The following is a 23,270-nucleotide window of genomic DNA, read 5'->3' on the forward strand; positions in this document are numbered from 1 at the left end:
CATTTTAGAGGTAGATCATTAGCCTCTGCAAAAACCCTGTTGTGATTTTTTTTTAATTGAGTTTGCATGAGTTTGTGGATCGGTTTGGAAAGAATTGATGTCTAACGACACTGACCCTTGCAGTTTGTCCCAGCGTGTTGTTAGGAGCCGCGGAGAGCACCGTGCCGGGAGCCGGCGGTGCGGGTAGACGGCGCTGTGAACGTGCTGCTCGGCGCGCCCCGCTCTGTAAAGGGCAAGCTCTTCATGTTGCTGTGTCTGTGCCTTGAAACTGCAGTGATAGGAAACAGGGATTAATTGGCACAAGGAAGCTAGACCCGGGAAACGGTCGGTTCTACAAGGCAGGAAGAGCCACGTTCACAGGATACAAGGCGTAGTTCTGGGGGTGGTATTTGCGTTACTGTCTGTTTTCTTCCACTTACCAGTTTGTACCAGAGCTCAAAGATGACGGGAGTGAGAAGAAGCCTTGAGGGGTAGTGAGAATGGATACCAAGTTCCCTTTTGCCCTTTTCTCTTTGAAGGTCTGCCCTTCTCTTTGTGATGATAGCAGTCTCAGAGAAAGATTCTTCGGGCTGGTGTCTGTGGGTTTGATCTGATTGTGGGTTCTATTGACGGAGTATTGCAGAGTATAACTCAGGGTGTTGGTATGACACGGAGGCCTTCTCTCTGGCCTTGCAGAGCCCTACAGCTAGGCTGTCGTAACCAGGCACAAAGTTAACTTAGATAATAAATCTCAGGTTGAACATTTATAGGCTTTCTGTTTGCTCTCTGCAGGCGAGGAAACTGAGCCTGGGGCATTCTCTCCACCAGGTTTCACCCGCCATACCTGTAAATTCGGGTGAGCTCCTCTTTTCTCGAGGCCCCCAGATATCCTGAGTTTCCTGGCATTCCTGGGAGTGACCTTACGACCTATAAGCTGGGGGCTGGGCTGTGTTCCTGGGGCTCGTTGGCATTGCCTGTCGAGGTACAGTCATCCTCTGACCCTGACAAGTGGTTCACCATGCTCTGCTGTGTGAGTGTTGTTGTGAGATGCAGACGCTCCAGGCAGGGCGCTGGTTGTCCGCTGTTGCAGTTCTGTGCTCTTCGAAAAGCAGAGACGTTCTTCTAGAACCTCACAGGTACCCGTGCTGCCGGGAGAAGGAAGACTCCGTCACAGTCCTGGAATCTGGGAGGCCAGTGCAGTCAGATAGCATTTGCGAATTTCATTTCTTACCAAAGCCAAGTTCACTAAATTGTTGTAGGTCAGAGAGCTTACAAAGGAACCGAGAAAGTAGAACTTTCAGACAACATCCACAAATAACCTTGATAAAGTGTCCCTTTTTAGTTTGTTTTGTGTAAGTAGTTCTTACCCTGTGACATTTGGGTCAGCTGATGTCTGAAGTCCTCTGCTCTTGACTAAGAATGAGAAAATCTTGACTCAGTTTCTTGAGGCGTCTGGAGATGCCACCTCATAACCTGTACCCTGCGTCTGTGCACCGGGGGCCGGGAACACGGAATGCCTGGCTCACTGCTTCTCTGTGGGCCTGAGACTGTCCTCCTCTGGGGGAGATGCATGCTCTGGCCGGGGTGCACCTCCAGCTTCCGGGCGGGCCTCAGAGTCAGACACAACTGTCCACAGAGGACAGAGGCTTTTGGACTCTGGCTAACTTGTGACAGGAAATCCTCACTGTGAAACATCTGATGAGCTTGTTATAAGTAAGACTAATGCAGCAGAGGAGGACGTGGGATTGTATCTGTGGCAGGGGTGAAAGCAGCGTTAAGAAATGAGAGATCTATGGGCCACCTGGGGGGCTCAGTCGGTTAAACGGCTGCCTTTGGCCAGGGTTGTGATCCCAGAGTCCTGGGATCAAGTCCCACGTCAGGCTCCTTGCTCAGTGGGGTTCTCCCTCTCTCTCTGTCCCTCTCCCTCTCTCTCTGTCCCTGCGCATGTGTGCACGCACGCTCTCTCTGTCAAATAAATAAAATCTTTTCAAAAAAATGAGAGATCTCTGTCAGGATAATGATTAATCCTGTTTTCAAAGAAGGCAGCAGGTATTAACATCTGACTCATCAAAACGGGTGAGCATGATTGTTAGAGAGAGCCTTGTAGGTGGAGCAAATAATAATTCTGAGACAAAATATTCTGGGGAGGTACCAGAGACCACCAGATGAAGAGATTGTGTCAGTCTGGAATGGAGCTCTGCCATCTTTATTTTTGTGAAACTCCACTGTCACATCTGGGAGCTATGGCCTGGAACGTTCTGGACTCATGGGGAAGAGACGCTGCAGTGGCTCCTGAGCGGTTCCTGTCATGGCAGACCTGGGATCATTAGCACCGCCTCATCACTGCCCAGCGCTAGGCACTGTGCCCATGGGACTCTGTCACCACGGATGTGGTGCAGTTTTAGAGGGAGTTGCGATGAGTGTTTCTCTTGAGGAGACACCTTCATGGGACGCAGGGGCATGGGCAGATCTCCCGGGCTTCTGTGGGAGCCTGGGGTTTCCAGAGTCCTTCCGCTAACACTGGACTTGGACAGATTCACACAGAAGATTTCTTCCGGTTGGATAGCGCTCGCCACGGAACTTACCGCTTATTTCCAGGGTGTGTCTTTCTACAAAGAGACCTTGCATACCTTTGGCCAAATTGAATCTTAAATATTTTATAGTTTTGGTGCTATTTTGAATAGAACTTTAAAAAAATTTCACTTTCCAGTATTTGCTGCTAGTGAGTATGTGAGAAACGTTGCACAGTTTTTTGTACGTTGACTTCGTATCTTGCACTCCACTAAATCTTCTCTTAGTACCAGGGAATATTTTTAGATTCTGTAGGATTTCCTATATGAATAATACTGCTGTATGCAAATAAAGACAGTTTCATTTCTTCCTTTTGAATTCTTTGCCTTTTATTTCTTCCCTTGGATTGTTAGCCGGCGAGGGCCTCCAGTACTGGCTGGAACAGCAGCGTGATGATGTGCTTTCGTTCACAGTCTTTGGGGAAGACAGTCAATAGTTCACTGTTGAGTGGGATTTTAGTCGTGGGTTTGTTTTTTTTTTTCCTAATAGATGCTAATTTTTTAAATGTAGGAAGTTTCAAGGAGATAATGATTTCCTAGGATTTTGGAGAGCATACAATGGCCCACTGTTCTGGTGTGCAGACCTCCTTCACACCTGGAAAGGGACCCGTGCCTGTGGGGAGGCCCCCAGGAAGTGCCCCAACACCCTGTCCTTCCAGCCGGCGGTAACCAGTCTCAGCAGTGTCATTCACGTCCTTAGACTTGCGGTTTCTTCTATGCACGTGTGTGTATTTACTGACGTATCCCGTATCCCAGTATAGTGAACACGCAGGTGTACAGTAGCGATCATGTGTGCTCATTGTGACAGGTGCGTTCTCCCTGCCCCTGCCCGCTTCCTCTGTGGCCCCCACCAGTTCCTTTGTATTTAAGACTCTGTTACTCCATTGTGTGTATTTACCCAGAGAAAACTAACAAAACTCTGGTTTGAAAGGATCCGTGCACCCAACTGTTTGTGGCAGCGTTGTGTACCCTAGCCATTGTGCCTGCTGATAGGTGCATACAGAACGTTCCTCAGCTCTAAAGAGGATGAAATCTTGGGCTGTGAGGCCGCGTGGACGGAGCTGGAGGGTAGAACTGTGGGTTACTTTTCGTGGCGTGTGTAGGGTCTGTAGTGATGACATTTGTTATTCCTTCTTGGTGTTGTTCATCCATGCCTGCTCTCTTTTTTTTGTCCATAGACTCTCCAGATGTCTATCAACTTGGCCTTTTTAAATAACTAGTTTTGACTTTGTTGATTGTGCCTTTTTTTTTTTTTTTTAATTTCCTCTCTTTTCCCTTTTTTGGGTTGACTCCGCTGACCAGCCTTCCAGATGGCTGTGGGCACAGCCAGGGCTGAAGCTGCCGATGGCCTAGCTGCTCATGGGCAGCCGCCCTGAGCTCTGGGGGCTCCCTCTGCGCCTTGAGGGGCCATTGCACCAGCCCAGGACCTGTGGCTGGCTGACTGGTAACCGCACGGCTTGGGTACGGAGGGCAGTGAGGGCGCGAGGGGAGGTAGATGGACAGCATCTGCTTGTCTCCTTCCGAGGCCCGGTGTAGCTGTAGTGAAGACCGTGTGGAAGGCAGAGCTCCAGAGAATGGGGACAAGGTAGAAGGAAGTGATAGTGCTGCATTGGGAGGTGGACGAGTGTCATGGAGCTGTGATGAATGCAGCCCACCTGAGAAAGGACACAGGGCCGGCAGGGCAGTGGTGGAAGCCAAGCCCGCTGGAGGGACAGCCTCATGTTTCCGGGAAGCACGGCTGCTTTCCGTCCCGTGTCTGGAGTGGCAGTGACCGACGTGGAGGAGGAGGGTCCTTGGAAGTTGTCTTTCGAGGCTGGCAGATCCCTGTCCTCCTCCTCAGGGCAGTGTGGTCGGCCGACTGCCCTCAGCCCAGCACACACAGGGCTTGGTGTGGTGGATGCCCAGCCGGGGCCTGCTTTCCGGGATGGGGTGCCTCCCAGAGAGCAGGTTCTGCCGTGCTTGTGCCGAACCGGGGCCGTGGTGGCTGGCCTGGGTGCCGCCTGGTTCGTGAGGCAGGGGGCCCCCGGCGCCCGCCTGTCCCAGCCCCTCCCCCAATGTACATGGTGTCTGGGCAGAGGCTCCAGCCTGAAAGATGGGAGACCAGAACAGCATGTGGGTCAGAGCAACTGGGAGGAAATGCAGACCGTGCAAAGAGAAGGCTTCTCACAGATATCCTCTGAGGAGAGTGGCCGCTTTAGCCCAGAAGAAGGAAAGGCTGTGTGGGAAAAGCACGCAGGGGACAGGAGCAGCTGTGGGCAGTCGGGCCTGTGGGAGCGGGTGTGAGAAGGAATCACTCCAAGGGTTGGAAAAGTTGAGGAAATGTGCCAGGAAGAACAAAGGGACAAGAGCAGGCGGAAAGACCAGGCCAAGGGCTGGTGCTTGTGGACCGTGTCCAGATGTGAGGGGTGGTTCGAGCAGTGGCTGGCCCAGGGGTTCTGGTGTGCCCTGGTGGGAGCGTTCACTCCTAGAGGCCATCTGGCCAGCCTTTCGCAGAATGGAAGCATGTTACCTGCAGATCAGGGATCAGAATGGCTTTGGGCTCCTGACAGCGGCATTGGAATCTGGCAGAGTGCATCTGTTCTGGACTTGGCAAGAAGATAGTTTTCCTCCTGGAATTCTATTCCCAGTCAAACTGACAGTCCAGTGTGGGGGCAGACTGAAAGTATTTTGTAATTTGCAGAGTCTCGGAAACCGTATCTCGTCACATCCCTTTCCAGAAAGCTGCTGGAGGGTGCATTCTATTAGAAAACAAGGAGAAAGTGAGGATTTGGGTGTGGGGCCCAGGGACACTGGTGGCCAGAGCCGGAGGGAGCCTCAGGTGTGAAGAAGGCTGAACAGGGAGGAAGGTCTGGGAAAGTTTCTTCCCATGGGAGCTGATGGGCCGCCGCCTGCGCCTGCACGCCTGGGTCGGGTGTGTGGATTCAGAGAGCTCAGGGTGGGGTCAGGCCTAAGTGCCCTGAAAACCAAGCGAGTGAGGGGAAAGTCAAAGCAGCATGGGAAATGGGAAGGGCGCGTGTCCCGCGTGGCCATGGTGTGAACGGCGTCGGCCCGTCGTCTGGGCATCACTACTGACTGTCACGAGAGGCGGGACCCGGGAGTCATCGCTGGCGTCCAGGGCGGGAGGGAGTGTGGTCCACACGCGTGTGCAGGCTGGATGGTCCTGGTCCATCACGGGAGGTCGTAGGTGATTCCCCAAACGGGCGAAATCCGGCAAGGTAGCAATAGAATATACTGGCTCAGATAATTCCAAGCGTTTGCTGTAGGAGACAGAGCGGAGGGGGCAAAGGTCTGCCAGTTTGCACAGTAACCCTTCTAGTTCGACTCTGCGCTTTGTGACTCCTGCGAACGTACATATGCGTGTAAGTTCTGTGGACGGGAGAGGAGGTTCCCTGAGAATGAGCCGGTGGGCCGGTGAGTGGGGTGTGCGGCCGGGCGTGGGACCGCGGTGTTGGGACAAGAGGGAATGCCGTTCTGCCCCAGATCTGCCCCTGAGATCACCGGGTCTGTGTGGGTTTCTTGCTCAGGGTGTGGGACACAGCCATGTCCTCACTCAGGGGCCTGCAGACATTTGAAAGACCTAGGCCAGGGCCCACGGTGTGTCGTCCTGCGGGCTCCCAGCCATCGTCGTCACCCTTTGTGGCGGGTGGGCTGACTGGCATCTGGGACCGTCCTTGGAGGAAGGTGGTGAGAGCTGGCACCTCCACGTCAGGGGACAGCCCGGCCGAGGAGGACCTGTGGAGAGACGCCTCTGCAGTCAGCAGGGGGACCTGCCCTCAGCGCCTGACGCATGCAGCCTCTGCTGGCCCACCTGGGAAGGGACATCGCTGTCCTTCCTGCTGTAGCCGCCCACACGAACACCGCCATGTCAGGCACCCACGTGATTGGTGCTTCTTTGCTTCCGTGTGATCTGTGTGAGCGCTGTGGTCCTGGGGTTTGCAATCCTGGAGTGTCCTGGGACCCTGACCCAGCAAGTGTCTGCTCATGGGAGGCGGAAGGCCAGGGGGAGTGGTGTTCGTGTCCTTGTAAGAGAATCGCTTTGGCCTTACCTTCTGTTGCAGTGCCACTCACATTCCCAGGAGACCATTCCTTGCAGAAAGAATTCTTTTTTGGTTTGAAGAAGACTGGTTTGTACGGGGTGCTGCCAGAGGAACCTGCCTACTGAAGGTTTCTACTGAGGGTCTCTACTGGTATCCCGGGGAGTCCTGCTCATGGCCTCTTCCGTGGCTCTGCTCTTGGTGGGACCAATGGGGGAGGTGGGAGGGACTCTAACTAGAGGCCCAGAGGAGTGACCCAGGGGTGGGCCACCTGCTGTGCTCCCCTGAGACGTTTCTGTGGCCCAGTGTGGATCACACCATCACCAGGTGCTCCAGGCCCAAAGCTGCATGTTAGCAAGTGTGTGTGCGCCCATGTGTGGTTCTCAAGGCTCTGTCGGATGCAGACCATCCTGCCAGCCTGGTGCCAGTCCCGGGGCTGCGTCCTTCAGGTGACCTTTTGGCCCCCGTCACTGTGTTGGGACCTGTACGGTGGGGTAGTGACCTAGGAGGGTGGGTCAGCTTGGTGCTGTGTGTGCCACTGTTGCCCCTCAGCTTAACATCGGGATTGTCAGGCCGCTTTCCCCTTCCCTTTTCTGGGCCAGCCCTTGGCCGTGCCCTCCAATTGCAGCAGCCCGGAAATCTGGGCCCTTCGGATGCAGCGTTCAATCCTGCCTGTGTTGGCAAGTTATCTGTTCCACCTGAGGCCTTGGGATTGTTGCGAGGGGACTGCCCTTGGGTGGCCAGCCTGCCACCTGTGTTTCTGCGTCTCGGCCCCAAGCGCCTGGCCCCATTCCCTGTCTCTGGGAACAACACCCTCTCTGCTCCACCCTGGAACCCTGGTTCTTGTCGTCCACTGCCGCCTCCCTACTTCCTGTCCATCTCCAGAATACTTCCCTGGTCGCTCCAGCCCTGCTCTTGGGCGGTTAAAACCTCAGCAACTGCCCACTGTGGCTCCTATCTCCACTGTGGCCTTTTCTAGAGCCGCCTTTGCTGCAGCCTCCCAAGGACTCTCTCTCAGTGAAGCTCTGAGCACTAACTGTCTGGTGCTCTTACTACCAAGCTCGGCTGACAGGTACCCCTTGGCCCTGGGCTCTGCCTCTGCAGCCCTTTCCGAGCTGTCCTGGGTGCCAACCACCGCCTCTGCAGGATTTTGTAGGTGGTCAGGACACCTGGCGGCTGCAGTCCCTCAAATGCTGCGTGGGGACGGGACATCCGCTGGCTTTGTTCACCCAGGGACACCTTCATGACACCCAGGAGGCTGGCCCCAGTTTCCCTCCACGGCCTCTCCCTGTGGCTGGACTGAGCTGCTTCCGGCAGCACCTGGATTCCATGAAGTTAGGGAGTCATGGCCAGAGCTCCCCGGCCTCGGCCCAGAGTCCGTGTGGCCTGAGTGCTAGAGCCCCATGCCCTCTTCTCTGGGAGGACACTTGCTTATCATTTAGGCTTCATCTGGAACCCATCTTCTCACGGAGCCTTCCATGAGCCCCTCTGTACCCCAAACTCACCTGCTCCCCAATGTGGCTCCCAGACCAGCTGCTCATTGCTCCGTGTTCTTGTGCTGTGATGGTCTGTCCTGTCACGGGGTGCGGTGCCCAGCCCGTGCTGAGCACAGGTGGGTGCCTGCCGTGGGGACCTCTTTGTGTTCTTGGCTCTGTGGGTCAGGAGAAGACATTTTTTCCAGGTAATTAACAATTCATGTCCATATATTTGTTTTTCTTGACAACAAAGTAGAACAAGGTGGCCGTAGAACTTTGTTCTTAATTGTGTTTCGTGAGTAATGTCCTTTACCAAGTGGTGGAATGCATATAGATAGAAACCGGTTCCTCACAGCCCCAGCACTAGGAGGTAACCACTCTCAAGGGATTCCTGTCCATCTTCCTAGATTTTCAGTGTCGTTGTATAGACTTGGTGGCCCTGCGTGTGGGTGAAAGCCTTCCCTTCATGTCCTGTGTCCTCGTGCTGGGTGACAGCACACCCTTCGTGGCACCCGATCCGTGGCTGTCCAGCTGTCCTGGGTGGGGCTGCCGTCATTTCCCTGCCAGTAAGGGTTTGGGCTGTTTCTGCGTCTTGTTGTAAACAGCAGGATAAACTTGTGGTACCCACCTTTCTTTAAAATGAGTGGACCCCGAGACCTGTGTGCTCTTCCTGCTCAGTCCTCCAGTGGCTTGTGATCACACTGAGAATAAAACTCAGAGTGTTGAGCACAGCTATGGGGCCGCTTGCCTGGGCCCTGGGCCCTCAGGACCCGGGGTCTGTCTGGACTGTCCCAGAACTCCCCTCCTGTGTTTGTGCCTCAGGGACCCAGCACTCAGTGCACCCTCGCTCTGGGGACCTGGCCTCACTGGGCTTGTTTGCCACCTTGTTGCTGTCATCACAGCAAGCAGATCCTCAGGCCACTTTTGTTTTTGCAAACAGAATCCTAGATTAGGATAGGAGGTCCTGTTCTCCTGGTCCCTTCCTCACCTGAGGATGGATAGACCCATATTCAGAAAGGTAGAGTAACCTGCCCGGGGCTCCGCAGCCATCTGGGGTCCCTCCTGGGACCACTGCCTGGGCCTGGGCTTGGGCCTGTAGCAGGCCTGCTGCGTCTCCACGGTTCTGAGCCCTTTCCTCCTGTGTGGCTTGGCAGGTTCAGAGAGCATCTTCGCTGTGTGGGCTCTCGTTTTGGGAGTGTCCTCTCTTCCTGCGTTGCCTTTGATCGTCGTCTGCAAGGCGGCAGACCTGGTCTTTAACTCTCCCTTCTTCGCTCTGCTAGCCGCTGTCTCTCTGCTGAAAGAAATCCCCATGGGCAGGCTGCGTGGGCCAGGGTGGGGGTGGGGTACTGAATTTATTGTTCAGGGTTTTGTAATTCTTGAACAGGAGGGGCCGCGACCAGGAGTGGACAGTTGGAGGCGGCGGTCTAGCATGTCTGAGTCATGGCGTGGGTGGACTGGCGGGGAGATGAGTGATGTCCCCTTCCTCTCACACGCCCCTCTACCTTCCTGCCACATCGTTCACCTTCCTCCCTGTGGGGCTGGGGTGCCCGGCCTGTGGCAGCATATCTGGCTGCGTGAGCTGCGATTCCTCCCCTGACACCAGCCCACTCCCCACCACCCCTGGCCTTCCTGGTGTCAGGAGAAGTGTTCCCGAAGCCACTGCTCGGGTGTGCAAGATGACGGCTGTCCTCCCAGCCTGCGAAACTGCCTGCAGTGCTCACGTATGCGGAGGGATGTGTCCTTCTGTGTCCGGCTATGCCCGAGCCCCCTGCTTGCTGGCCTGTTCGAGCTTCTGACGAAAGTGGGCTTTGGGGGCACTATGTAGCTGCCTTTTTGAATGTTTAAAGTGTTCAAGAGATCAACTTTTCTAGAGATTGAGGGAGCAGGGAGAGAAAATTGTGGCGTTTGTTTGAAAGGTTCTGAGAGCTTTTTTTAGCTCAGACAGTTCAAAGAGCATCTCTTGTTAGTCAGAGGAATATTCTAGCATCCCTGGGGTGGTCACACCGGCTTAATTGGGACCCAGGCTGCTTTGAAGTCCTTTTAATCCTGCCTGAGCTGGGGGAAGGAATTTGAAGGCAGCAACTGTAAGTCTGAAATTTCTTCATTTTATTTACATGTGTCTGGGGACTTGTGTAAGTCGTTTCCCTGAAGCGGTTAAGCCGGGTTGCTGGCCGTTGGACGGCAGCATCTGGGGCCTCGCCGGGCACTGTCAGGTGGCCACTGCTGACCGTGCCGGGAGTTTGCTGTCCTTGCAGCTGTCCCCGTAGATGGTCTCCATGTGGGGGAGTCTGTAATTGTGCCAAAGTCATGTAAGGAGGGGTCTCTCCACCCGACAGTTCTGACCTCACTAACCGAGTGTCTTGCCGCAGGCCTCGGAGGGGAGGTCGGACTGCAGCTGCTGGAATTCCAGCCACAGGTTCGTTCCTGTGGAGGGACCTGAGGGCACGTGCGCCACCAGCGAGCCACGGCCTGTCATGGTGCGTCCTGACCTCCTCGATGTTCCCCCCACTCCTTGTTCCTTCCCTTCCTGCCACCACCCACAGAGTGGCTGGACTCCGATTCTGTCCTTTGGCTCCCGTCTGTCTCTGAAACACAGGGGTGCTCAGTACACTGGCTTGTTTTCATTTTGTAAACGTTTGAAACGTTTTATACGTGGAGAAGCACATTTTTAAGGAACACGCATGTTCCTCTGTCTCTCTACCCCCAAGTCACGAAGAACAGTGGCTCCTCCAAGGCCTAGTGGGAGCCCCGTCCTTCTGGAGCTGGCTGGCCTCTGCGAACCTGGCCCAGGCGGGGCACCCTCTGGGCCCGCGAAGCTCCTGTCTCTGCAGGTGCACGCACGACCCTGATTCCTTCGTTCAGTGTCGTGGGGGCTGGTAACCTATAAATGTGTGAGGGAAGCCGTGTTTCCGTGAAAACACTGTTGAATGCTTCGGAAGGCCTCACAGGACTGCTAGCACATGGCTGCTGAACACAGCGCCTGGCTGGGAGATAGACCCGGGGGGGTGGGGGTGGGGGGTTGGAAGATTCAGGAAGGTTGTAGGCATCCGTGTTCAGGAAACAGCTGAAATCGTGGATGGTGGTTCATGGTGTCTGTAAAAATGTTAGGTGGAACTCAAGTTTGAAAACCCACATTTGGAGAAGTCTGCATCTTGGTGGGGGCTTGTGCATTTGTACCATTTACCAGCTTTGTGACGCCCGTGTGTGCGGTCATTGGCCGGTCCTGGTGGCTTTACATAGGAAGCCTCCTGCTGGTACGTGTCTGGCTTCCTGGTACACGTAGCCGAACACCGTTGGTGGATAGCCTGCGATTGTTCCATTATAAACGGCCATGACTAGACTTACGTGCATTAACTTATTATGGGATAGATCTAACTCCGTAATGTAAGTTTACAGCGCTAGGCTTCACAGTTGTTTTTTAAATAGTGTAATGCTTCCCAGTTTTCATCCTGTCCTGCAGAAGCTGCTGTTTTTGTCTCATTTGTCCTTCTAGACATTTCTTATGCATCTATAAACCAGCTCAGCCACGCTTGCTTATACCCTGTCTCTTTCATACAAAACGTGTCCTAGCACTCTAGTTCTGCTCCATTTTTTTTTTTCTCTAGCAGAACACTTTTGAGACCTTCTCACATATAAAAAGATTTTTCTTTTCTCTTTTAAACAGATTTCATTGTAGGGGTGCACTGTGATTTATTCAACCAGCAATTCTAAACTTCTGCTCCGCTGGTCTGAATTCCAGCTCTGGTTGGATACAGTTTTGTTAGTTACTGTTCTGCAAAGATAATGTGTTTTTTTTTATTTATTCAACTAATATTTATGGCCAGCCTAGTGCCCTGGGCCTAGTGCTATTGGAGGTTCACGGACAGTGTAAGAAATGAAACAAAACAGCAGTGTCTGTCTGGAGCCTGAATTCTAGTTGAAGCAGAACAAGTAAACAAGTGGGGGCTCTGCGAAGGGGTGGGCATGAGGCAAGGGGACAGAAGTTCGGAGCTGTGGCTGTGGGCTCGACCAGGGTGGCGGGGGCGGGCCCAAAGGAGACTGTGGGGATGTTTGAGCAGGGACCTGAGAGAGCCGAGGGATGTGCTCTGCAGGCACCTGAGGGAGGAGGCTTCCAGAAGAGGGTTGTGCAGAGGCTCTGGGGTGGGCCCATGGGAGGCCGGGCCGTACTGGCTCCATAAGCTCTACGGGCAACTTTGGCACTGCCCTGGCATTGTGGAGGGCACGCGCTGCTCAGCTGGATGCAAGGTGTGGGGCCTCACTTAGATTTTAAGTGCTCGCTGTGGTTGCTGGCTTACAAGCTGATGCTTGGAGGCAAGGATGAGATAGATGCAGGAAATGGGCCACCAGGCCCCCAGATGGTCACAGGAGAGCCAGGATGGGTGGAGAGGAGTGGGGTGGGAGGAGCAGGAAGGGTTCTCTAGCCAGGAGCTGTCCAGGAGGCAGGTGGGCAATCCTGGAACTCAGGACCCTGAGTCTCTTGTTGGGGGTCCAGCCCAGGGTGAGGGGGTGGGGAACACGAGGTGGGTTAGAGGTGGGGGCGAGAGGCACCCGGCAGGAAGATGCCAGTGAAGGGACTGGAGAAGGAGTAGAGCTGTCCTGGGAGGACGGGCAGAGCCGAGGGGTGTGGGTGCGGTGGTTGGCAGCCAGTCCCTGCCTGGAGGGGAGGGAGAGCACAGGTGGGGCTGTCTTGGGCATGGGGAGCTAGGCTACTACGCAGAGGTGCTCCAGTGGGGAGGGGGGCTGAGGCTCTGTTGAGCAGGGGTAGGATGTGCAGACCCCTCCGGACTGTTCCCTGTGGGCAGAGGGGGCCTAAGGGAGGGTTGTCCACGGGCAGTAGCTTGTCAGGCAGGCAGTGTGATGGTGGGGAGAGAGGCCTTTGTTTCTGTGTGACAGCATCGTGGATTGATTGTGGGGGATGGCTGCAGTGGGATAGGGGTCTGTGGGTGTGTGCTGAGACCCTATCCCTTGACTGGCCTGCACCTCTCTGTGGGGAAAGAGCCATTTGTTCTCTGTTTATCTGGGAAGACAGGCAGTTTTAGAAGATGTGTGTGTGGATGGCTGCTGTCTACCACTTGGCCAACGTGTCACGGAGTAGGGAGAGGGACAGATGACCTTTGTGGGTGCCTGTGGTTTCAGGACCATCAGTGGTCACTTCCTCTGGAGTGTCTGATCTCCAGCTCTGTAGCCATAGGCCTGGGTGCAGCAGGGACAGCCACCGAGGGTGACCCCATCAGAACCTGGTCCACATCCATGTCACAGGGAATTTATCCTTTTCTTTGGAAAAACAGTCGCTGCTTTTCCCATCCTGAGATAGCAGGTTTTATCTTAAGTCAGCGCTTGGTGACATAGTCCCCCCCCCCCCCCAACTCCATATCCTCCCACAGCTGTGCCCCGTCATCAAGAAATACCTGATTTAACGGGACATCCCATTGCCCCTGTGGCTTTGCAGTCATGAATGTCTGTCCTCCTTTTGGGTTTAAGCCAAGTTTTGTGGTGCAGTGTTTTCTAATCCTGGTTCTGTGTACTTTCTGCGGAGGGGTTTGTCCCCCTGTTGTAGGGCCCTGTGCCCCGCTGAAGCCACTCCTGGGAGCCGGGGCCCGGTGGGCTTTTTCCTGGGCAGAGTGGGTCCCTGGAAGCAAGCTTGAGCTCCATCTTAGAAATTGGAGTCCTCTGGGTCTCCCGAAATGGGGACTTCGGGCTCAGATGGGAGACCTGGCACCTGCTGGCACGAGCCTCAGAAAGAAGAGCTGCTGGGCGGACGGCCTTTCCTCGAGAGCCCCCCGCGGGGTGACCCCCCCCCAGGCCCCCGCTGTGCCGTGCACAGCTGAGTTGGCGTCAGAATTCAGCTGCAGAGTGAACAAAAAGACGTCTTCCCTCTTGAAAGCCCACCAGTCAGAGTTAAAAGGCTTCACAGCTAAAGCCAACGTTGTCAGCAGCAGCTGTCACAGCGTGGGCTGCCGTGGGGACTGTCACTCTCCTGTCATCTCCGAGTCCAGGATCCAGAGGCCCTCTGAAGGCCTTCCGCCTCATCGTGTGTGAAGTGCAGGTCTGGGGACAGATTGATGCTCCTGTCTGAGTGCTCCCGTGCTGTGTCTGGGCCGAGTGCTGCTCGCCGGGAGCGCCGAGCCAGGCCCCAGAGCTCTTGCTAAAACATCTCTGCACAGCTGTGGCTCTGCGACAGGCCAGGAGGTCTCTGGAGACTCGGCGTCCTGCCCGTCGGAGGTGCTTTGGCCCCTGCTCTGTGACCTGATGCCGGCAAAGCCTGCATTTCAGTAATCCCTCCTGCCCACCCAGCTCCCCGGGAGCTGCCCGTATTCGCGCTGGCTGCTTACGATGGGCGTCTGGCGCTGTGGGCATGGCTCTCCATCCCTGGCTCCCAGGGCTTCTCCTGCCTTGTCCCCAGCCGTCGCCTCTTCCGGATGCCCTTCCCCCGTTGTCCCCCGCCTCGGGTCATGCTGCGTTGAGCTCGCACAGGCACGCCCCAGGTGCTGTCAGCCTCTGGCTTCTGCTCTCCAGCTGCACGTTTCCAGCAACTCTTTGCACATAGTTAAGACACTGCATGGGGCGGGTATTTCAAGTTTTATTTGTATTCCAACATGTAGGTTATCGTAGGTTAAAGATCCCTTTGACGGACACTGCTGGTCTCCGCCCTGACCTGGAGGTGCCCCCGGTATCCATTTGGGGTGTCTTTTCTGAGCGTGCTCTGTCAATACACGCCCATGTCGTTGGCATGTTTTTTTTGAGCCTGGACTTGTGAAGTTGTTGGTGCAGTTTTAGGGATGCTGCCCTTGAGCTCTTTCCCTGAGCACCTGCCGGACATACCGGGTCCTTTGGGAGGAGGAGGGAGTGCTTCTGGAGGAAGGGCTGGGCGGCCGCGTGCAGGCCAGGGGGTCCTGAAACAGTTGTCCATGTTCCCGTCCTACAGGCCTCCTCCTTGCCTGGTGTGTTTTACCTGTGCTCCCCCACAGTGCCGCCTGCACCCCCCCTTTCCCTGAGACATGCCAGGCATCTCGGCCCTGCCTTCCGGGGTCTTTGTCTTCTGTCCTCTGTGCTCTGTGCCCAGACCTGTGTAAGTTGGAGAGCACGGGTGGAGAAACATGCACAGACGTGACATGTGACACTGTGCACACATGCCGGTCTGCCTCCTTTGCCGCCATTGGTCTGGCCACAGGGGAGGGTGGCCTGGGCCTCCAGAACAGCGGGTCTCCCTCGGGCCTGCATGCGCTGTGCAGAGTCTGCCTGGGGGTCCTGACCTGTGTTATGAACCTGGGGAGGCCTGAGTGGCTTCCCATGCCTAGCCCAGCCCTTGTGAGCCGCTGGGACACCAGTGTGAGAGTGTAGGTCCCGGCATCCTATGGAAGGGCGGAAGGCCCATGGGCTCGGCCCATGAGCTGCTCTGTGAGCCCCCTCTCCAGATGTGTGGTCTCCTTGGCTTAGCCCCAGTCACTGTGGCCCCCAGGTTCCACCGGTCAAAATTACAGTTTAGGAAAAACTTCAGGAAACTTTAGGAAAAAACTTTAGGAAAAAATTTTATAATTTGTGATGTTCTCATCAGAAATTATAGAAACTCTGGAGGGTGCTCTGCCTCTGTGATGGGGGCCTGGCTCTTCCCACGTGTATTCTCCCTGCTGTCCACACAGGCGCATTGCTGGTCTAGTCGATCCGGCTTTTGGCTTTTGCTCTTCTCAGTGTGTGTATTTTTGTAATCAGAAGACCCACACATGTTGGCATTTCAAAATGCTGCTCCCATCACCTCCCCTTCCCGTTCTCTCGTGAGTAGCTCATGGTGTGAAAGTAGCCTGAGTGTGGACGACAGCGCAGGGGCCTGGTTGCCGGCCATGTGACACGGGATGCAGCTGTCTGCTTCGTCCTCTGCGCCTTTGTCACGAAGCATAGGTCATGGAGGTCATGGCCTAGTCTTCCGGGATTCTTTTAGACTTGGACCAAATTCTGGAATCAAATATTTGCATGTCAAATTGACAGAGAAACTGAGAGAGTGTTTTCTTTTCTTTCTTTTTTTAAAAGATTTTATTTATTCATTCATAAGAGACAGAGAGAGAGAGAGAGAGAGAGAGAGAGAGGCAGGCAGAGGGAGAAGTAGGATCCCAGCTGAGCAGGGAGCCTGATGATGGCCTCTATCCCAGGACCCTGGGATCATGACCTGAGCTGGGGCAGATGCTTCACTGACTGAGCCCCCCCCAGGCGCCCCAAATCCCACACAGTTTAACGTATTGATTCCTTATTTCGAGTTGGACCTTGTATTCCTCATTTATGCAGTGAGACGTCACCCGTCACTGTCACTGTCACTTGTGTCTTGTTTCCCCTGCAGTGTTATGTGGGTTGGCTTGTATACCTTACAAAAACCATTGCAAAGGCTCCCGTGTCCTCTTGCACCCACGCCGCTAGAGAGTGTGCAAGGCTTGTTGGGTGGCTGCGCTATGCTATGTCTGGGTCCTCGGGTTTGGGGCTCTGCTCAGAGGAGCCCTGTTGAGCTGCAAGTCAGCTTGCAGTTGTCTGGACGGTGACTGAACCCTGGCCGTCTCTTTCCTCGAAAGACGGTCCACCTGTTCTCCATCTCTGCAGGGAGAATGTGCCGGCGATGGGAGACCCCTGAGTATTGCCTGCTGGTTTTCTGTGCTTTGGGTTGTTAGAGGAAAGCGGGGCCCGGTGCTTGCAGGAGTGACCGGTCAGGACAGTCTGGTTGCAGATTAGAGTCTGGATGCAGCCAGAGGCAGAGCTGCAGGTGTTGGCCCCGCGGGCCACCGAGGAAAGGGCTGCATGGCGGCAGTGAGCCCTCCAGCAGCTGCAGGCCGGCTGATGCGTGGGCATCATGCCATGCAGTCTTGTCTTCTGGAATTGGGCGTGTGAGGGAAGCAGTCCCTGCAGCCCACATCCTTGCGCCACGAGGAGGGGGTGGCTCATTTGAATGGTGGCACCTGGAATTCGGGGGCTGGGACTGGGGCCAAGGACCAGCCTGCTGGAGGGTCTGCCACAGGTGTGTCGGCCAGATCTGCATGGCTGGGTGTCGTGGTTTGTGCGGGGATGCTCCGGGAGGGGCAGCTAGAACTCAGGCCACCTAGGCTGTGGATGTCCCGCTCCTCAGGCAAGTGGACCAGGTGTGTGTGGCTGGTGTGCTCTCTGGGGGACAGGGGGACGTTGGCTTGCTGCTCCGTTCACTTGAATGTGGAGCCAGGCCCCTCGATGGCTGTCCAGCAGTCCCGCAGTACTTGGGCATCTGAGGGCCTCTGTGTGAGCATTGGCTGAGAGAGCAGAGACCCCGGCATCCTGGGCACAGCGTGTGTGTGTGTGTGTGTTTGTGCTTGTGTGGGAGCGGCCTCGTGTGCACTAGCCTGGATGGGGGCCCCAGGGGCCGCAGGTGCCCACGGTGGGGTGGAGTGTTTCACAGTACGTGTTGGGTTCACTTTTCTCCTGATTGGAACTGTTCCAATTTTCCCTCTTTATGAAATTGTGTCATTTCAAAATATGTTCAGAGGAGATAAGAGAGCCTGGGTGAAGGTGAGTCTGGTTGTCCACTGTGTCTAACTCCTGGCTTTGGGGTCAGATCTGGACCGCAGGGCACCAAGCTTGTTTCACGTGCTCCTGACTCTGCCGTTCGGCCTCAGGGTTTCTGGAAGGCATCTACCTGGAGGGAGCTGCAGGCGACCCATCCTTGGTCACCGAGAACCCCTAGAGACTCTGTGGTCCTCTGCTACTGGGTCCTGTCCATGGGCCCTTCCCAGCACTCAGGCCTGAGCAGCTGTCTCAGGCAGAAGACGCGGTGCCCACCTACATCCCCACGAAGCGAGATCAGGGCCAGGGGCAGTGCCCACGTGGAGGTGCATGCTGGCTTGTTGGCTCATTCTCATTAGACTCATCCCACGGACTTGGTAACCGTTCATGTAACCCTGGACTGGGTGACACAGGGAAACAACAGCTTGAATATCTCTAGAACGTTTTAGAAAAAAATACCTCTTGGCTTGAAAAGATGTATTTTTATGTCTGTATTTTTAACTCCCCGAGGTTGGGAAGCTTGAGGAAGCTCCAAGAAGAATAGTAGCTGGCGTTCAAGGCTGGCTCAAGCCCTCCCCGTGCTGGATTTCAGTCTTGCCCAGGGTCCTTCCAGATGATCACGTGGTCTGGGGAGGAACGCGGGGAGAAATCATTCCTTTGCCCCATGGTTCCTTCAGGCCCGGTGAGGGGCTGTTTCTCAGGTGGCCAGGAGGGGAGTCTGTGAGGGCATCTGCAAGGGAGAGAACCAGGAAGCACCTGCGGAAGAGAACCATGTGACCAGTCGGGCCATATGGGTGTCATGGACTGTGGACAGGTCACAGGTCCGTGAGCTCCTGTTCTAGGGACGGCAGACACTGAGAGACCCTGAGGCGAATGCCGAGTGGGGCAGGCGGGGTGGGGAGCAGCCTGGGGGTGTGATGGGAGGGTCCCTGTTCCAGGGAGTGCTGATTGTCCTGAGACCTCTTGAGGGCAGAGCACTGCGAGCACAGGGTGAACTGACACAGAGCTTGGTAACACTGGGGTGACATGTCCATATCCAGAGGCAAGGCCGTGGGAGGTAGACCCCTGGGGCCTAGTCCTGTGGTGGATGCTCGTGGGAGCCGGGCCCTGTGGTGCCCTTGGAGGCCAGGGAGAGAGCCTTTGGATCCTGTAGTGACCTGTAGCCACTCCTGTGGTTTGTCACAGCCCCCGTGGCTCCTTCAGTGACAGAGGAGGCTGTGGTGCCTCCCACCCATGGCCCCAGTCTTGGTCCTTAGGCCCAGAGCTCAGCTGCCACTTGCGGGCCAGGGAGCCCCTTAGCTTGCTTGCTGTGCGCTGTGTGGGGACCACGCCCGCTGTGCTGGGCGTCGTCGTAGTCTATCGCAGGTGTTCCGCGCGCTGGCGTCGGGTTCGGAAGGTTAGATGGCGGCCCAGTGCTGCTCAGAGAGGAGTGCGCCGCGAGCCGCTCCTGACACCTGGAGGCTCTCTTTCCTCCTCTGTGAGGTGGCGACGGGGCAGTGGGGCTGCTCTGGACGGAAGCCGAGATGGGCAGTGTGGAGCAGCATGAACATGATGAGGAATCGTCTGTGGGGGCGTCTGCTCTGGCCTCTTCCCGTCGTCGGTTCCAGGGAGACGGGTACATGACCTGTGCTGAGGACCTCCCGGCTCCCCTGCCCTTCTCTGCAGGGTGACGCTGGCGGCTCGCTGTTGGCCGGTTCTTACAGCTGAAATGGAGTTGTGTCAAATAAGAATCATTTAGTGCTATGGCCAGGGGTGGGCTGCGGTTGGAACCCAGGTCGCGGTGTGCGCACAGTGACGTGCCACACTGGCCTGGGAGCCGCACGCGGACGCCACCCGTCCTGGGTCTGTGACTCCTCGGCTGCTGGCATGGTTTTGGCGTCTGTCCTGTACAGAATGAGGTCCTCTCCAGGAGGTGGCTGACGCGGCCATGTGTTCTCCGCCCCGCAGAACCCCGGAGGACCTGTCCGGGTTTGTCGTTGAGCTGCAGCGGCGGGAGCTGGCTTTGCGGGACCGGAACAACACCATCACCAGCAGGTAGGCCTGGCGGCCGGCGCGTGCGGGGTGGAGCCCCAGCGTGGGTGTCCCCTGGGTGTGGCTTGGGAGCGGCTCTACCTCACTGCTCCCTTGGCCTTGGACTGAGTGAGTGGGAGCTGGGTCTGTCTGAGGGGTGCAGGAGGCCTCGCGTTTCTGCCACACGCCCGGCTGCCCCCGCCTTCCCGTGCCTGCGGGTCTTGGGAAGGATGTGTGCGGCATCGGGGAACCCTGGCTTTGTTGTGGCGTGAGCTCCAAGTGACCCCCTGATTGTGGGGAACCTTGAGCCCAGGGGAGGCAGTGCGTGTGTGTTTGCATGCGGTTAGACCTGTGGGCTCAGGAAGGTCCCAGAGAGGAACAGAGAGATGCCCACGGTCGCCGGTAGCGGAAAGACCTCTGCCCGGGGCTGCATAGTGAGGAAGGAGCCCCCCTTCCTGGTGGGAGGCCCGGAGGCCAGCAGCTGTGTGACATTGTGCAGGCTCAGCATTAGGTTTTCCCTCCTAACCCCGTGAGGCCAGCACACGCTCCGTCATTACGCTCCATCCTGACGTGACCCCACGGGGAAGGGCTTGGTCCCATAAGCTGCCCCACTCCATGCATCCGTCTTAAGTCCTGGGTCCTCGGGCTGCCTGAGCTTTTGTCCTGGTTGACTCCAAACCCAGGGTTTCCTTCCACACCACACCCGTTTGAGGGTTTGCTAGCATGACTCAGAATTCAGGAAAATGCTTTCTGTGCCGTCACTCATTTTTTGCAAAGGTTGCAGTCTGAGCAGCCAGATGGCAGAGGTGCCTGCGTGAGGGCTGGGGGGTGAGAGCTTCCCTGTTATCTCTGGGTACAGCCCTGCTCCCAGCACCTCGGTGTGTCCCCAGCTCGGAAGCTGTCTGAGCCCTGTGTGGGCTTGGCGGGGGGTGGGGGTCTCATGGTGTCTCCCTGCTTACGTCATGCTTATGTTATAGGCTGCTGGGGAGGAGCTTGGCCCCCGCCCCTCACCCCCCAACCCCCATGGGGGTGATTGCTTAATCTGGCCCCTTCTGCAGCCCCCTTGTTAGCTCAGATGGGACAGCGGATGCAAGGGGCTTGTTAGGAGTCATGAGATGCCCTACCACTTCAGCAACCCTAGGGGTCTTAGGAACTCATTGCCAGGAAAGGGGGCAGAGACCAGAAGCTTCTCCGTCAGGCTGCCCCTGGCTTCTGCCATGTGGTTGGCCTTCTTTCTCCGGCCTCAGGTGACCCATCCGCAGGCCGAAGGTGAGGCCTCTTTCTCGGGTCTCCACTTTGGAACAAGGAGGCCTTTCCTGGGACCCCTGCCAGCAGATGCCCCTCCAGCCTCATGGGCCCAGGTGCAGAACTGCTCCAGGTGGGATGGGGTTCCTTGGTCTGCGGCTGGCCCACTTCCCGTGGGGCTCTCCAGGGGGCCGACCGCTGAGTGGGGTCAGGTCCCCACGGGCGAGTGGGTTTGTGAACAGCCGGCCTCAGCCTTGTGTGGACGCAGGGTCTTAAGGGCTCACTAGTAGCCAGAGGGAAGGATTTCTTATTTGGGGGGTTGATGTCACTTTGAAAATTGGCTTTTAGAAGCATCTGGTTATGTTGGACATAATCACGTCAATTTAGCTTAAAAACCTCAAACGATAAAGATTGCCTTTTGCTTTCAAAGCTACTGTCAGATGAAACGGGTGTTAAGAGTGATTTGAAATTAAAGCTTTTACATTTTTCCAGACGATCTTCACTTTACTTTGCATTTGAAACAGAATGAACTGCTCAAAGAAAGAAAACTCTCCTTGGTTTTTCTCAGGCCAAACCATGAGGTGCTGGGAAGGCTGGCTTTCGTGTACGGGGAAGTGGGGGCCAGAGCCGCTCCAGCCACATGGCCCCGACAACCAGCTTGCTCGCGGTAGTGAGTGCAGAGCTGACCTTCTCTTCTCCATTCTGGGAGTGGCCATCCCCTGTGGCGGTACCCTGTCCTCCTCTCCAGACCCCTGGCTCCCCTCTGGGAGCAAGCTCACGTGTGACAGATGGGCGGGCAGGCCCCTGATGAGGTGGTAGGGACCCTTATGATGCGAGGCCCTTCCTGACCAGCACGGAGAGGACTTGTGTGTCTGGCGTCCTTCACGCTGGCCGGCTGCCGGGTCTGTGGGTTGTGGCCTTGTGTGGGGTGTCAGGAGCCCTGGTGAAGGCAGGACAGCCGACTTCATTCCCTGTTGACTGGGGGTATCGGGGGCCCCTGGGCAGCCTTTGGAGGAGGCTGTTGCTTGGTGAAGGGTCTTGAATGAGTGGTGGGAGGGCAGTCCTTGCTCATGTTGCCCGTCCCCATCTCTGAGAGGTGGTGCCCGTGGCTGTGCGTCTTCCTGGCAGCCCACAGGTTGATGGCTTCCCTGTCATCCCCGAGGGGGACTTGAGATCGGCATACTGATCATAATTCTTCGTGTGGCTCTTTCCTTGCTGTTTGTCTGCAGCATTTAGGCCGTCCTCGCAAACCGTCTGGAGTGTGATTAGGCATTGTCATCTTTGTCATCGTGTGTCTGTGTGAGTTATGGTGCTCTTGGGCTGTCCTGAGGCCAGCAAGGCTGGCGACGGCCACAGAAGATTCGTGATGACTGAGGACCTGTTCTCTGCGCATCGGGGTGGAGTTCATGCTGTGCTAGGAGCTCGGGTGGGTCCTTGGCTCTAGCTCAGGCTGGCCGGCCACCGAGTTGCTGTGTGTCCTTGGACAGAGGAGTCAGCCTGTGCCTCCTGTCAGATGAGAAAGGTGATAACTGTCACGGGACTGTGGCACGCTGAGGAAGAAGGCTCTGTCAGCGTCAGGTAGACCTGTGCCTGGTGGGGGACGGGGCAGGAGTGGCCTCTGGACATGGAGGCGTGAGTCATCTCCTATATGTACCCAGAGGAGGCCCGGAAGGGGGGTTGGCATGCAGGACAGTGACATCAGGTGAGAGAACAAGCCTGGGGGGTGGGTAACTGTGAAGCATGAAGACCGGCATGACCTTGTCTGTGTGTCGATGGAGGGTGCATGGGAAATTGCCTTGGACCTGGTGTGTTGAGGAGCTCGTGGGGTCCGAGAGAGGTTGGAGAGGCCGTGGACAGTCAGAGACATAGGCGTGCTCAGTGTCTCCTGTGGACTCCACCTCGGCCGCTGGGTGCCCGAGCAGTGCCGAGGTCCCGCTCGGCCTGGAGCTCCCACTCGGAACTCCAGCATCTGTTCCCACGAGGCCCGATCTCCCTGCATGGGGCTCCTGCTCTGATACGTTCTGGTCGGCGAGGCCGCCCCGGTGCGCTCCTGCTGAGTTCCTTGTGTGCCCTGCGCTTGTGCCGCAGGCTTCTTGGGGAAGGGACAGCATGTTGTGTGCGACGGCGTCCCCGGGGACGCAGAGGACGTGGGTGAGGAGCTGCTTGGTGAGCATGTGTCGGCTGAAGGAATGAACGAACAGCCGACTGAAGAGCCACAGTGACGGACCGCTGGCCCAGTGAGCCCTGTGGGACTCGCGTCTGTGCCGGGCGGTCGCGGGGCCGGCAGCTGGGCTCTGGGTGCCCCCTGCTGGGCTGGCTGGAGCGCTTCCTGTCACGGGGCGGGCCCGGCTTTGCCTCGTGCGTCAGTGCTCCAGTTCCGGGACTCCTGGGGGCTCTGTGATCACCTGGCTGGCCTTCGTCCGGACCAGCCCCACAGCAGTTCCCCT

General features: G+C 56.5%; 1 protein-coding gene across 1 annotated transcript in view; it reads left to right on the plus strand.

The window, feature by feature from the left end:
- Positions 1-23,045, plus strand: part of LOC116876273 (mitotic spindle assembly checkpoint protein MAD1-like) — a 62,784-nt gene extending 39,739 nt beyond the window's left edge. The window contains exons 10-13 of the mRNA XM_032872323.1: positions 19,516-19,602; positions 20,438-20,456; positions 20,826-20,847; positions 22,912-23,045. Coding sequence (XP_032728214.1) covers positions 19,516-19,602; positions 20,438-20,456; positions 20,826-20,847; positions 22,912-23,045 — 262 coding nt within the window. The remainder of the gene's footprint in view (positions 1-19,515; positions 19,603-20,437; positions 20,457-20,825; positions 20,848-22,911) is intronic.
- The last annotated feature ends 225 nt before the right edge of the window (positions 23,046-23,270 follow it).

Source organism: Lontra canadensis, unplaced genomic scaffold (genome assembly GCF_010015895.1).
Source record: "Lontra canadensis isolate GAN:19392208 unplaced genomic scaffold, GSC_riverotter_1.0 scaffold45, whole genome shotgun sequence".
Taxonomy (NCBI): domain Eukaryota; kingdom Metazoa; phylum Chordata; class Mammalia; order Carnivora; family Mustelidae; genus Lontra; species Lontra canadensis.